The 16,312-nt window shown below is 40.3% G+C and overlaps 1 protein-coding gene across 2 annotated transcripts in view; it reads left to right on the plus strand.

The window, feature by feature from the left end:
• The first annotated feature begins 7,535 nt into the window (after nucleotides 1-7,535).
• rapgef5a (Rap guanine nucleotide exchange factor (GEF) 5a) overlaps nucleotides 7,536-16,312 on the plus strand; it is a 41,804-nt gene continuing 33,027 nt past the window's right edge. Inside the window, exons 1-3 of one of the 2 annotated variants that reach the window (XM_026348227.1) lie at nucleotides 7,536-8,016; nucleotides 15,097-15,147; nucleotides 16,182-16,288. In XM_026348227.1, the coding sequence (XP_026204012.1) occupies nucleotides 7,873-8,016; nucleotides 15,097-15,147; nucleotides 16,182-16,288 (302 nt within the window). In that variant the 5' untranslated portion in view covers nucleotides 7,536-7,872. The remainder of the gene's footprint in view (nucleotides 8,017-15,096; nucleotides 15,148-16,181; nucleotides 16,289-16,312) is intronic. The other variant, XM_026348228.1, reaches the window with a different exon arrangement.

Here is a 16,312-nt window from a genome sequence, read left to right on the forward strand (position 1 = left end):
TCAACTTAGCCAAACAAGTTTGTTTTCAGTTTTATCATGCTAGATCTTTATAATGTTATAATTTATTATTATTCATTTGTCAGAACTCAGCTCCAAATTGGGCTTTTAATTAGCCCTTGTCTACATTTAATTTATTATTTATTCAATGTTTAATCAAGAGAATGAAAGCAATGTCATACAGAGACTTCACACTTGATAACCTCAATCCTCGGTTCCTGTCTTTTAATGCAGTTTTTTCAATTGTTTGACTTTCGTCACATCCCCTATTAGGTACTGTTCACGTACACAACACATGCACTTGAGATGCTTCACAGTCAACACAGTAAAAACAAGGAATTCCTTTTTAATTTCCCCTCGTACTATTTTTGATGTGCAACTTTCCCTCTCATCTGTTGGAAGAACTCCGATATTGGGTCAAAGAAACCCGCATGCTGCATATTAGTTGATGCTAACTTTGCTCGTTTGATGTTGTAAGAACGGGGTTGTGTCCACTTTTAATTGGGGACTGTTTTGGTACTTTCAGTGGATAATTTGAGACGTTAGAATAGCTCAGCGGTTGCAGGGCTGTCTCTGGGGTTATTGGGAAGTGGCGATCCCGGGCATTCTCCTTCCTGCTGAAGAGGAAGATGAGTATGTTTGTTAGACCGACAAAGTTTTAATATAAATGTACTGCTGAAATCTAAGCATACAGCTCATTGAGATGCATTCATTGAGGTGGTCTATGTATGATTTCCCAGCTTGGTTTTCTAGTTTTGGAAGAAGCATTGGTTAGCTGGGGGCAGCTCTGACTTTCAGTTCTGCTTTTTTTTTTTCTTTTCTTTTTTTTGTGACGTGAGCAATTTCTTCTTCCAACTTCTAAAAGTAAATATATGATCAAAATGAAGCATTGAATTGAATTTAAGCAAAATTGAATAAATACTCAAAAACGTTGTACTCTATTGTATAGTCTCAGTACATGGAAAAAGGATATGTCTAGGATGTGCATGTGTGTGCATGTAAAGTTGAACTCTAATTTGTTACTTTGCATTTTAAAAGGGGCTTATTAGCAGCTGGGAGTAAATACATGTTAAGATTTTCCTCAATGAATGGTGCTCTAAGAAAAGAGTTTTTGTCTTCTCCTTTCAAAGTGACATTTTCTATAATGTAGACTATCCCTTTTACTTCTATCTTTTATTTTTGTAACATCCTGCTTCCTTTTTTAAGGCCTGTCAAACTGCTGTTGGGTCTTATAGGGATTCTTACAATAACATAACTATGTTAAAAATACTTTATATGGAAAAATGATATTTTTGAGTGTTAACTTGCAATAAGAGAAAATTAAACCTTGTCGCAGCTCAAAATCAACAGCTGTTAGAATCCACAGCTCTATCACATTATTTTACTCAGTGGATGGACTTTTCTTAAAGTCCTCAAAGTGAAGGAAATTTCAAGATATACAGTTACATGACAACTGAATGCATTAGCTTGTGATGATGTCTGTGATATGACCGGCAAGTTGAAAAGAGCTACATCTTAATAAAGAAGATGAATGAATTCTGGCTTTGAAGTCAGTCTGGCCGGTGAGATGATGGTTTGCACTGTCATTGTAATTTTGACCTCCAGTGAACACAATCTAACTAAAGATTGACCCCTTCTGAACAGTCAAAGTCAGTCAAGTCAAAATGTGAACTGTCAGTGGTTTTGATAAGATTGCTCAATTTCCTTCTTCCTTTACTTTCTTCAGAAAGAAAAGTTAGTGTCAGGGTCAAATGGCTTAACAGAGCAGCAGGCATCTGACAAACCATAGAACATAGTAACTCATATGTCAATAAACCACTTGATATTAGATGTTAATGTTAATGCAGATGTTAATTATCATCCTCACAGACACTGTTTAGTGTCTGTACAGGCACTGAATCAGCAGGGATACAAGGGGAATACTCTTCCCTATAGTGACTATTTTTGTTCCTCTTACATTTCTAGTGAAATTCTTCTGCTGAACAAAGCATTTTTTTTGCAGGATGTCTGTATATTTATAGAGTAATTGCGTATTTTCACTTATTTTAGTTTAGTTTTACTTGTTTTATGTATTAAAAATAATATTACCTATACAGTTATGTTTGTGTGTTTACTGTAATAAAAGCAATGTAAAGGAGATGATAGGATCCATAGAATGTCCCATTTGTTTTTTCCCCATAACGGAGGAAGAAGGAGGAAGAGATTCTTCCATCCAGGGGGGTGTCCTCTAATTAAAAACAGAAAATCTAGTGTAGTATTAATCAGAATTAGCCATATCCTCTTTTTTTTTCTTTCATTATCAATGAAACTTGGTTCACCGCAACACAACATGACAAACAGAGGTATTTCACTATGTTGATGTAAGAGTCCTGGAATTCCAGTGTTACCACAAAGCCCCACTCATTGATTTACAACATCGATCAGTCAATACAACCAGAAAAGCTCCGTATAAATTATTAGATTGTTTTAATTTGTAGAAAATAAATACAGGTGGTGAGGGGTTAGTGGGGGTCTTTTTCCAGCTCTTCCTTGTTAGTACCACTTACGTTTCCAGTCTTTGATGTGTTGTTGGTAATTTCAAAATTACCTTACGTTTTTTTATAAAATTATGCATTCTGTTTTTAGAAAAGAGTCTCAACGTTTTTGCAAATGTGAAAAATATAGGCTGTCGTCCCTTTGACTTAGCCCAGTATAGAAATATAGTAAAGGTACAGGCTGGAGAAGCAGTAGGTCAAACAGATTTAAACTCTTTAAACTCTTACTTTAATACTTTAATTATGCTGTGTGCTGTCAAAACCATTTCAGACACTACAAAAAAACAAATACGCACACACACACACACAGGAGATCATATGTGCGTATTATATCTCTCTGTGGTTGTAAGTGGAGCTGGAGCATTGACTTAAAACAGTGTTTTTAAAGGATCCCACAGGAAATAAATAATAATACCTTTGATCATCTGTACTCAGTGCTCTCTGCCTTTTCAGATAAAATGACAGAGTTCACTGTGGGAGCACTGGCTTCTCCCTGAGCTCTTTAATCCCACCTGCCCCAGGTGTTCTCTTGCGCACCACATTGTCTGATCTTTAAACCACTGTATTGTAGTGTGTGGGTGCCTTTGAAGAGTATGCAAAGTTTGCACTAAACCCTGTGATGGATGAAGGGGTTGGAAGAAGAGCACTGAACGTCTGTCAAGCCTGCAGTTCACTGGGACCACTGCTAGATGGCAGCCGCGCAGCAGCTATGATGAGATGTGGGTTCGGCCCTCTGAACCGTTGACATGTGGCACCAGTGTGGAGAGGAGTGTCCTGTGCTTTGTTTAAATACAGCAATAATGTATGACTCTCACATGAAACACAAATTGCTTGAGGTACTCTGTGGACGCTGCAGTGTGAGTTTGAACTAGACTTTGACATTTTTGCAGTGTGGATCGTGTGAAATATTAATCACCTAATGGCTTTTTAATTGTCTCAGCCAGAAAATCAGCATCTCCCTGAAGTCTGTGAAGAAGCTGAGGCTCATCTCATGTATTTCCTCCATTGAAGAGTCATATCATTTTTTAATACAGACATAATGTTTATTGGTGTTTTGAAGACACAAATGTTCCAACTTATTCCCTCAGCACTATGAAATGATAGAATTCAACATCGATCCATCCAAGAAACTAAAACATCAAGCCATTCTGTAGTGTCGGTGATGCACTGTAAGGCAGTAAAGTAACCTTAAAGTGCACAGAATAGCATTAGCTCTGTCATGGTGTGAGCCTTACTTCTGTTCTTTTAAACATGACCTTACCTGTCTTACTCGGTTATAGTTTCTACTTTACTATACCTTTTGATTCCCCTCTCCTTTCCTGCCTTTTTCTCACTGCCCTGCTGGTTTCTTTCCCAACGTTCCTCTCATCCATCAGCCTCTCCGCTCCTTTTCATCCTCCCCATCCCTTTGTGCCATTTTCTCAGGCCACTCTGTTGCCTCTTCTAGTCTCTTCCCTTCCTGCTTCTTCCATGGATGAGGAGAGTCCATAAGAGACGAGAGGAATTCTATCTCCACTCAGTTCCCCACAGGCACACTTCAATATTTAATCAAGAGTGCATTTGTTTGAAGAGAGCCCTGCATATGTGTGTGAGTGAGTGATAAAGAGAGAAGTCTGGCCAGTGTGTGTGTGTGTGTGTGTGTGTGTGTGTGTGTGTGTGTGTGTGTGCGTGGATACTGTATTTGTATGCAGTAAAGGGACAGAAAAGAAAAAAAAAAGATAGAAGTGTGTATATTTGTGTGTGTGGTGACAGATTTGGGATGAAAAGCTTTCACCAGTCCTATGATAATTGGTTTTCTATCTCTCTCTCCCTGCTTGTGCCGTCTTGTTCCCCTTGCTGTTTCTTTTCCATATCTCTTCCTTTAACCAACTTCCCATCCCCCTATAATCCATTCATGTCCCTGTGCATCATCATGTAACACTGCTGCACTGTATATGCACTACAACAGTATGTGGGTCTCTTTCAGTCAAATGCAGGACTATCAGGTTCATTTGATTTTGCTGTATGTGCATATGTGTCTGTGTGTGCATAGCTTATGTGTATGTATCAGCGGCTGGTATCAGGGGTCCCCAGGGATTACAGAGCAGCATATTTCATCATCCTCCAGACTCGGCCAAAAGTCCCCTTCTCTTCTTTTGCTGCCTCAGCACTCTGTGTGTGAGTGTTTTCCTTATTTCCTTCTTTTACTTTCAGGAAGCTCTTGGTGCTGTGAATCTAAATACAACATGTTAACATGCATGTTAACTCCTAAATGAAGCGGTTTGAAGTTTAGCGGGTTGTCATGTTTCCTCTCAGTCTTGTCAGTCTTGGCAGAGTACATCAAAACTGAAAACCGTTTGGTCAAATCCAGCATTATGTGGAATATCTACAGAGAAATCGCTGTGCTGACAACACGTGCAGACGTCCCTTAGAGCATTGATTCACTGGCTACGTGTGTCAAGCATATATATAAAACCTTGAGGTCATGATTCCAGCCTGAGTTTGCATTTAACTGTTAAATCAATGCAGATTAGAAAACACATATTTACTGATACACAAATAGGTGGGGTCATGACCTCTCTATATTCTGCCAGAGTTGGAACAGTTTTTATCACATGCACATTTTTTTCCATTTCAATTTGCACTGGTGGCTTAGTTGGAAAAGATGTTTTTATGTTACTAGAAGTGAGTTTTTTGTCAATCAAATCTGATCAAACAGGTCAGACATAGGCAAAATCGCATTGTGTATAGGTTATTATACTGTATGCGTGCTATTCATATGTAGAGTCACATAAGATTATGTATGGATGAAAAGACCATTCATGTTGTCACGTGTGGAACAAGCTGAAAGAAAAAAACTATTTTGCTTTTAGTAAACATAATAATAAGCAAAAGAATATTTCGTTTTTGATTGTGAGATATATGTTGGTATAGAGAGATACTTGAGATTTGCCTTTGTTAGCCTGCAGGCTAAGCATTGTGCCACCCTCACTAAACCAGTTTTTACTGTCATGCAACCAGCTGAATTCAAACAGAAAATAAGTCAACAGCAGCTTATTGTGTTGACTACCACAAAGAGATCACAGGAAGTGTTAAAGAGAGCAAAACTTTCAGGCAACTTTACTTTGATTGAGTCCCGGTTTAGCACACAACTTGAATTTAATGTGAGAATGAAGTAAATGTTGCAGAAAGCTTGGATGTGTGTGTGTGTGTGTGGTGTTCAGCTGACTATCAGAATATATATGTGGGTTCATTTTATCGGATACAGTGATGGTGCTGCTATAATCCGAGTCCCTGAAAAGGGCCAATTATCCCAGATTACAAGTCCTATCAGAAAAGCAGGCTCGACATCTGAGTTACACAACTGAACCCACTGCACTGCAGCTGAACTCTGCTCAGCTTTGTACCGTCTGGAGTGTCAGATCTCTCTCTTGGATCTGCTGAATTCAAATTAATTTTCTTTCATATCATATTCAGTTGAATTCTTTAATCATATTTAGTGCACTTACACCAATTTCCTAAGAGGGCTCTGCTCTTTTAAAACGCAGCCATTACTCCTTCACTGAGTTGCAAAGATGGTAGATGAAGAAGAGCACAGGGTTTGATTTGTTTGTTCCATCTAAAAAGAGGTGACAACATTTAATCCAAATTGGTTTTCGGGAGTTTTATTCATAATTTTCTCATGGGATTTGATTTCAGACTATGATTTTTTTTCATCCGAGGATTGTGTTATGCTCCTACACAAACATAGTCTTAAGTTTGTGCCTCTTTCTTTGCCTCAACACATCTGAGTGAAAGAAAATATTGTCCTCTGCAAAAAAAATATATCTTCTATTTTCCTATATACTTATATTTTCTATCTATTTTTAATCCAAGTAGTCAAAATTATGTACACATTAGTTTTTTTATTTTGCACAGCACAAGAAAATATAATCTATGGGTAGAAGAGTATTTGTACATTCTGGACATAACTTCATCAGTAGGTTTTGTTCAATGATCTTCTGTTTGGGTTCATTAATCATCACATTATTCCATAGATCCACTGAGCTTAATTTGACACAGTGTTATGCTAATGACTGACCATTACTGCATTTTTGAAGCTAATTACTTACTTGATATGGATACTTAAGAGTTTATGAAGTCTGATTACAGTGTGGCTGAACGCTATATTACTTTTTCATGTCGATGTATTTAAACAATCATTATAAGGTGAATTATTTGGATAATAATTTGCATTATTGCAGAAGACAGATTTTGTGCATACCTCCTTGATTGTGTATGTGGAGTGTAGCGACAAGTCTGTGCAGGTAGTGCTGAGAGGTCAGATTTGTAGAACTTTGACCCAGGCTGCTTTGACCTTTGTGGGTCACTGTTGATCCACTGCAAGAGCTGAATGATTGACGAAAAAACTAATTTCCGTTTTCTGAATTTCCAGAAGAACACCTTCTTGTTGCACAGCACAAAAGCACAAATTGGCCTGGAGGAAACAGATTATTGCTACGTGATAACTTAACTTGCAGATGCAGCTACCGTGGGTTATTTCAAAAGCAGTTTAAGGCTGGGCAAATGTAGCCATGATGACATGATGTATAGAAGAAGGAGTCCACTGAAAAAGAGAGAGACACAAACACAAACCATGCAGCTTTGTGCCTCTTTATGGTCTTGATGAGACGGCAGGTCCATTCAGTAATCCATCACATTCAGGCTCAGGTTAAACTGGAATCAGTGGGCTCCACAGCTTGAAACCTGAAAAATGGCTTCTAGGTGTCACACCTATCCCCCACCCCCCTCGCTCTGTCTCTCTCTCTCTCACACACACACACACACACACACACTGTGGCTTCTCTTTGTTTACCTATGGAAATTGGAGCCAGGTAATGTGATGACGTAGCCCTCCCGGGTGCGTCGTGCTCGGCTCTCTCCTCCCTGCCCCGCAGAGACTTGTGTCTCTGCTGTTGTAATAAATGTAGAAACTCACAGGCTACCGAGCGTGAAACGACGACACCGCTACAACTTGTTCGCTTTTTCCTTTTTTTTTTTTCCACTCCAGAGAATCCGACGTGGAAGTGATTGCAATGCTTTTTATTTTTATTTCTTTTTCCCCCCGCACCTGTGACCCACGCGCACACCCACACATTAACCTGCTGCCGCCAGAGGAGGACGCGCGAGCCGCTGGGTGGAGCAGCAGCGTCGCGTGCTGCGGTGCACACTCAGTAGCAGTAGGTCGGTAACGTCGCGCGCGGTGAGCGCGAGGCAGGGAGAGAGAGAGAGAGAGAGAGAGAGAGACATGGCTAACGTGCGCCTTCTGAGGATGCAGTAGACAGCGCGAGGACAGACGCGAGGAGGAGGAGGAGGACCAGCCATGGAGGACGCGGAGCCCGCAGAGGACGGCTTGCTCGCGGGCTTGCGGTGGAACCGGAGCGCACGGGACCCGGCTCAGCTCAAACACAAAATCCGGGATCTGCCGGGGCTGCTCAAGCACGGGCTGCACCTGCGGAAGAAGAGCGTGAGTATTTCACACCGGGCGCTTCCGCGTTCGCCGCCCGGGAAACGGTGTTCGTCTCTCGACGCCGAGCCGAGCTCCGGGGCTCATTCGCAACCTCGTCACGACTCAGGTGTTTTCATTTGGTTACGAGCTTCCTGTCGCAGAGGCAGCCTGTCTCACGCTCTCTGCGCGTGTGCGTGCGTGTGCGTGTGCGTGTGTGTGGGTTTATGCGCTACATCCAAAATAACCTGAGGTGCTGTTGGACACCATACCTTCACACTCCGGTAGTCAAGGCAACGCCATCACCCCCCCCCCACACACACACCGGCGCGCACACACACGCGCACGCACGCACACTTACGCTATAGAGAATCAAAAATGATGAAAACCCATAAGTTGCAATTTCTCCGAGCTCAGGGTTCCTTCAGATGGTTTATCGAACCACAATCTAATGAAAATCAGTGGATCCTCCATTTGTCAACTGATATTTTTGCATCAATGAAAAATAATAGACCAACTTTATGTTATCAGGCAGCTCTTTGCGTTGTAGGTAAGCATGTCTCTGTCTCATCTGTAATATTGCAACACTTTTGCACCACCTGAAATCTATCTCATAGGTGCTCTGGTTCTTTTCGTGATGATTGGTCAACTAAGCAGTAAATGTGTCAGACTTTACGTGCCCTGATGTGGCACAAAGACGTCCGACAAGCCAAAGAGCTGCTCGGTGTGTCAGCTCCGCTCATCTTCATTATCAGTGGCAGCCAGAAGAAAACGTGCCCCTGATTTCCACTTTGGGAATCACAGACAGAGTGCCAGGACTTCTAGTCCCACTGCTGCCAAATATGCTAAAAATATTCGACGTTTGTGGCGTAAAGCCACTTTGGACCTAGGAGGTGAACAGTTTATGTCACGTTACATCATGTTATTTTAAGTGATGTTTGAATGTCCTGCACATTGAGGCCGCTCTGTTTTCCTCAGACCTGTCTGGTTTCTGTAATATGATTAAAGAGAAGCAAATAAGGGAGTTGTAGCTGAGTTGTAGTTTAAAAGAGTACTTTTTAATTTTCTACTTTGTGTGTGTGTGTGTGATGAGGCGTGGGTAAATAGTGAAAAGGTATGGCTGTTCTGTGCAGACTGGTTCTAGTTGGCTATGCTTCACCTGGCACACATTCACACACACACACACTTGTATGTGCACAGATGCATTTTTGCATTTTCTAGAAGGATGGAACTACAGCACCAGGAATATGTTTTTGCACTCACAGTAATAGCATTCACAATTGTGAATGCTAAAAAACAAATAGCGCCTTGATCTCCAATCACTGCACTCGAGCAGCGTTCTTGAGCTATCGTCTGTTTTTGGTTCTAATATTTAGGATTGTGAACAACTGTGAAACATCTGTCATACGCATTATTTTACATTACTGTGAATTGAAACTGTTGTGCTTCACAGGGCCATCTGTCACCTTCAGTTCCAGCCTGCAGCAGGAGTATCCTGTTTAACATTATTCTCTGTTGGGACTTGCTCTAGTGTTAAGTTAATTAATCCTGCCCTATCCAATTGGTGGTGATGTCGAAGGAACAGAGAGATTTGCTTGAAGAAAACATTAGTTTTCAACTTTTTCCACATTTACCAGAGTGCTCTGTAGAAGTTTATTTAGGGGAAACTTGGGTTGCTTTGCGTTCTGATGGGTTGTGCTTGGTGGGTCCAGTTTGCATCTGGCTCCTAGTTGGTAAAACAAAGCATTCAGTAAGCTCTGTGGCTGAATGAGTCTCCTGTTAACTCTTCCACTTATATTCTCTGTTTTGTGTACGGTGTGATTACTCAACAACACAAAACCAATTAAAACTACAGAGGATTTTAGCATTTTTGATAATCTGAAAACCATGTGCTCAGCCTCAGCCTAATGGTTGTGTTATTAATGTCATTAGTCTTGGATCCCTAAGTATACCTTTTGTTTGTACTCAAAAAGAACTAGTGAGGGCTTGGGAAGAATTTTGATTAGGTAAGCAGATTCAGAACTGGACTTGCACCTCGTCCCTAACTACACTTAAGTCAGGTTTTAAACATGTTTCCCTTTTGAGTCTATTGTAATCGGCCTGTTTTATGTCATATAATATGAATCAGCCTGCTGGTGAGGAAATGTGTTAGGAAAGGTAGTGCTTTAAGTAACCAGCAGTACTGCTAGCGGGACAGATACTAACATGTCAACCTGAAGTGGCAGTATGTTCTGTTGTTGCTGGTGACACCAAAACTGAGCTTTTTTTGTGTCATCAGTGCTCTGACCCTGACACTGTATGCTGCTCAAAACACAGGCTGTAAAATGAGATTATGAAACTTAACATACTCATAATGTGAACTATAAGACTTTATAATCACTATTGTAGAGGAAAGTTGATGGCATTATTTAGATGATCTAATTTCTGCATTATACATGCAGGAAAAATCCTGGCTTGTGATGTATTTTTGTGTCTGCCAGCAGTATTACGCATCCATGCAACTGCATTATACATTGAGATAACAAAGATGAAAGAGAAGCAAAGTGAGTGACTGTACGAACATAAGCACGTTATCACTAGAACCATGTAATTTGACTGGAACAATTAGTACTGTGACAAGTGTGTCATTGTTGTGAAATACATCATTTAACCTTGTGCATTTAATCTGGATCCAGTAGTTACAAATGATCGTTAGACAAGTATGTGTACCTTTTGGCATTTCGTGGTTTTCTGTATTCATTTGTTATAAAATGTGATCTGATCTCTGTCTAAGTCAAGAGTATTAACAAATATAATGTGCCTAAAGTAACAACAAAATCAGATCTATCATGTCTTTGTCTTTGGAACTGGCTAATCAGTTATTAATTCCAAGGGTTCACATACTTTTTCCATTCGCACTATGAGATTTTATGGTTGTTCTCAATAAAGACGTGAAAGATCAGAATTTGTTTGTGTTATTATGTTAGGCACATTATATTTGTTAATACTCATGACTTAGATGAAGATCGGATCACATTTTGTGACAAATTAATGCAAAAAAAAAACACAAAATTTCAAGGTTCACATACCTTTTCTTGCCACATTAGACACTGAATGTACTGTAAGTGTATTTGTTGAGTTACATTTGTCTCCACTTTGACTCCCTTGTATGACAGATCTGTCGAGCAGTTGACAGGAGCTTAATGTGAATGTGAGGCGGCTTGCCAAGCAAACGGTGCCGCAGCTCTTCACTGTGCTCAGCAATCTAATCGGAGAGTAATCCATTTCTTGCAGATAATGACCTCGCTCTCTCTCCTGCTCTCTCTCTCTCTGTACACACACTTTGAAGTCATCACACAGATAAGCGTGTCAGCATGTGCTCCCTCTTTATAGCTCTCATTCATCTTCTCTTTTCTTCTTCTCTTCTTCTCTGTCGCGGTCTTTTGGCCTTCGGTGTAATGACAGCAATCGGCTGTGCGCCCTGCGATGAAGGAATGCATGATGTTTGTGCAGAGAGAAATCGAAGAAGTGACACAGAGGCTCAGAAGAGCACGGACAGCAGACAGTTCTCTCGTCATGTGATACAGTATGAATGAAACACCTCTAGTGGTGGTGTGTCTGGACTGTGTTTGTGAGAAACAAAGACCCGCTGGGAGATCTGTGTTCGCCAGACAAGCAGACGAAGAGATGCAGAGATAAGATAGAGCGACCAAGACAAAAAAGGAGAGAGAGAAAGAGCGAGAAAGAGATAACAATAGTCAGAAGCAATTTATTTAGTCTGTGTGCTTGGCTGGCTGGTGTGCTCTGCTTAACCCCCAGTCCAAATACTGCATGTCTTCAGACACACAGGAAAAAGCACTCCTCTTTTTTTTTTTTTTTAGGTGTTCTCCAGAACCAGTGCTTCTTAGAGCTGGCAAACCCAAATATATTTGGTTTCCTATGACATACAACAAAGAGGAGCAGCACATACTCATAGCTTAAAAGCTAGAAAAACAGGGTGATTGGTAGTTAGATTCGTAGCTTGAAAACCCATGTGGGTTTTTTTTTTATGTGCATCTTGACAGGTTGAAAATCATTGGTCGAAACCAACTGACCCAATCGCTTTCTTCCAACATGCACAGATAACTGGAAAACAAACACATTTCTAAAGATCAGAAACAACATAAAATGACACAGAGCTCAGCGCACACGTTGCGAATGTTTAGAAGTTTAGATATGGAACCATGAAGTTTGACTACACCTGCTTTTTTCTTCTACAGCAGCATCGTGTGTAGTGCTGTAGACTGATCAACAGTGACCGGCACAGAGCAGGGCTTGTGCAAAACCCACTCATATGAACAGATTTGTTCTTAACTGATACATACAACCCGAATCTTATTGACGTGCACCTTCTGATGAACAGGTGGCATCACTCCTAAACAAGCGCGCTCACCTGCAGAAAAGCATGTGCATGGTCCTCTGCAGGTAGTACGCTCCAGGTTTAACTGAGAGTCTTAAAACACCAAAGTAGATGAGCCTTGCTAACTGTTTCCAACCTAACATGAGCCAGTGGTTGCTGGCCGTTCATATTTATGAGACTAACATGAGAGTGGACTTGACCTCCTGCTCTAACCATTGGCAAGAAAAGGCTAAAATGTTGGACTACTCCTTTAATGATAAGTTGTGAGCTTTGAGCTTGAGCAGTCAGATGTGACTGCTTGCTTGTGTGTGTGCGACATCCGAGACAGTATCATTGCTCTAATAAGGATCACGCACACTGCTCCACATCTCCCCAATCGTGCCTCTATTTCATTTTCTTGCGACTCAGAGCCACAGCCGAGCATTTCTTCCCCTTTGTCTCAATCTTGCTCACTCTTTCTCTGTTTCACTGTTACAATTAAAACGATCTCTTCGTCTCTCACTCTCACTTCCCCGTCTCTCTCCCTCTCCATCTGTCATGCTCATATTCCCCTGTCATATATTCATAGACTTGTGAATTGCTCAGGCCGCCTCTCTTCTTTTCTCCCCTTGCAGTCTAACTCATTTATATTTTTGCGTCTACATCCATCTTCCACAGTTGCCTAGGTTCTTTTCATTTGCTTCATAATTTGAGCCCAGCGTGTCTGTCTCTTCATCGTCTTCTGGTGTTTTGTTATCGTCAGCCAGTGAGAGGCAAGGGGCAGCAGTGATTGCTCCGTTTTCTGTGAATGTTTCCAGAGGGAGTCAAACCCACAACTCTTTCAGTGATCCTGCTCCACTGACTGAGAACCAGTTACACTCCTATTGCAGGAGGTTCTCGTCTGTCTGTTTTTAATGAACACTAGCAACGTGATTGTCATACTAAGACGAGGAGCAGAGATACACTCTGTGTTTGTCATAGCGGTATGTGATATTTTCTATAAATATGTTGATTTTATGTTGAAAAATTGTACTGTTATATTCCAAGATTAAATCCAATGCAGATGTTTTCGTAATATCTATAAAATAAAATATTCATTTTCATTTTAGTATTTTAGTAAATTATTTTCCAATTATCAACAGAAAATCTAACAGTTCTAACACGTGAGTTTATGTGAGTAGTTCTGTTAGTTTTCAACAACATTTTTCCCTCAATTGTTCTTTGTAAAACTACTTAAGCTGGCTCAGGACCTGCTCTCGTCAGACCACCTTTTTCCACCTTATTGTTTCTCTATTGTCTCCTATGCAACTTGCTCTGTTAGATTGGACACGGGCCACTTAATGGCCTGCATTTCTGAATTTTTGCATCGTGACCCAGTTTTCAGTGTGGAGCCATACAATGATTATTATTACTATTATTTAATGATTAACGTTACCTTACTTACCATTTACTTACCTACTTAATTAGCCGTAGTTCAGGTTTTACTACCTTGAAAAATTTCACATATTTCCATTGTCTCTATTTTGCCAGGAAACTTTGGACCCTGCAGAAACTTGCTGTATTTAAACTGAAATCGCTTGCCACACCTTGATTACACATGGCTGATCTCTGTTCAGCTGATTACTCAGCTTCCAAAAACACTTAGTTGCCCCATTTACAATAGGTGTGTCAGTGTAAAAGGAGTAAATATTATTACCTTCATTGCTATTGGTATTTCATTTCCATTAATTTCTAAATTAATTGTATTTGACATCAAAGATAACTTCTATGTAAATTAGTGTCAAAAGCCGGACCACAGTGATTTAGTGCTATAAATCAATAAATGTTACAGAGGTGAAAACCTTTATAGACACTGTAAAGTTTTCCTGTGTGACCGGGACAGTAACTGACGTCTTCCTAAATCTCTGTAATTGTTTTTATAAAGTGAATATTATGATTAATAGTTGTTAATTTTTGTTATTGTGAGTTTTACACTAGGGTCGCTTAACATTTTAAGCTATTAAACCAAGATGAGTTGTTACAGAATTGCACTGAAATGCCGAAACATGTTTCTGCACATAGTGTGAGTTCCTCTCTACTTGATCCAACACTTACTATTCGTTTTAATCTGTTTTGGGACAAGTATGTCACCACAGTGTCAACACTGTCATCTAGCTCCTCTGGCACCATAATAATCCATAAAGATTAAGAGCTTATTTCCTGATATGGGAAGCAGAGGTGGAGTGGATACACCCAGGGCAAAGGTTGCAACATGGTGGCACGATGGTAGCAACCACGAAGAGATTTATCATGGTGTCTCTTTAACGTTGTGATGGTTTCCTGTAGATTGATTATTAGATTTTTACTATTGAAGAAAAGACAGTATAAATCTAATTTTATTATTCTTAAAGTTTTCTATTCTATTAGTTTGATATTTAAGTGTGCTGGTGTGAACATGTGTCACTCTAAAAACATGTAACCATTTAGAAAAGGTGGTGTAGTAATCATACACAATGAATGGTCGGGTTCCTTCAGTTTGAAAAAGTAAATCACAGCAACAAGCTTCACCTAAACCACTAAATAAAACTAAGTGTGTACATGAGCAACGGTTGTTACTCCTGTCAGTTCAAACGAAGCCAGACCAGTGTTTCTAGAATAGTAAAACTGGTCTTTCTCATCTTGAAGTCTCATTGTTCAGTGTATTTACTGTGTGTGTGTGTGTGTGTGTGTGTGTGTGACGCCTTGTGTGTATTTTGTTTCAACAGCAATCACCTGACACTATCCCTGGACCAAGCACCGGACCTACAGTACATAAGGTAAGGAAACATACACACTCACATGCACTCAGGCGATGTTGTCATTTTTTTAGTTTTGCTGTGCGGTCAAAATTTATGTGTTTAGCCTCAACACAGGTGACATCAGTAGAGATAACTTTGTGCTTTTTCCAAACACGTTTCAGGAACTGCACATACAAACACTGAGAGTCTTAATTTGGCATGCATTGTTGTATTGCGGTTTGGTAAATAGATCAATCCTGAACTCTGAAACCCACCTTGAGGCTTACATATTCCATGAGTACAGTTTTCTTTCAACATTAAAAGCACGGGTAAAAATGTTTAAAAATTAAATAAATCCACATCTGAAGCATCGGTGCTCCTTATTTATGTGCAGCGCTGTTACCCCTGTGTCTGCTTGTTTGTTGTCCCTCAACACTATTGTTGTTTTTAATGGTTTTACTAGATTTTCTTTTACATTTTGCTTCAGTGGCTACATACACCGTGATTTGCCACAACATTAAATCCACCAAGGGGTTTAATGCTGTGGTGGATAGGGATCAGCTTGATGATAAACAGTGTCAGAACACGCAGTGCACGGGGCTGTGTAACCGCAGTCTGTTCAGGGTGCCTATACTCACTTCTCTCCATCACAACATTAACACCATGTGTGTGCTACACAATTTTTGCATTAGGATTTGCATGAGCATTTGGAGTCTTTGATGATGTAACATAATGTAAATGGAGGCTCATCAGTCATTTAGTGGACCCTGCTCTGGAGCATGTAAAGTGGAATGTGAATGGAACAGAAGAGCAGCCATGTAAACAGCCTAATTGAAACGTGGTCTTATTTACTATAATGTCAATGGCCGGATTATTGCACACAGTCAATGTTTCATTCCTCAAGGGCAACGAAATTGAGCTGTCCTTGTGAGTGGGTCAATGACAGCCACATGTAGACACACTAGCTCTCTGCATGTCCAAAGCAATGTTGACATTTTACCCATTTATTTTCATTATTTAATATTTTGCTTTCGGAGTTTAAAAATATTTTCTTGTTTCTGTGCATATGTCAGTCTTGTTCCCAGAGTTTTCCATGTGCCGGTCGAGCAGTGAGGAATGCCTTCCTCTCTCATGGGCCATACCCAGCTAAAGACAAGATACACCTTGCCAGAATCATACGGTACACTTGTCTATGTCTTTGCGG

This window comes from Anabas testudineus, chromosome 11, assembly GCF_900324465.2.
Source record: "Anabas testudineus chromosome 11, fAnaTes1.2, whole genome shotgun sequence".
NCBI lineage: Eukaryota > Metazoa > Chordata > Actinopteri > Anabantiformes > Anabantidae > Anabas > Anabas testudineus.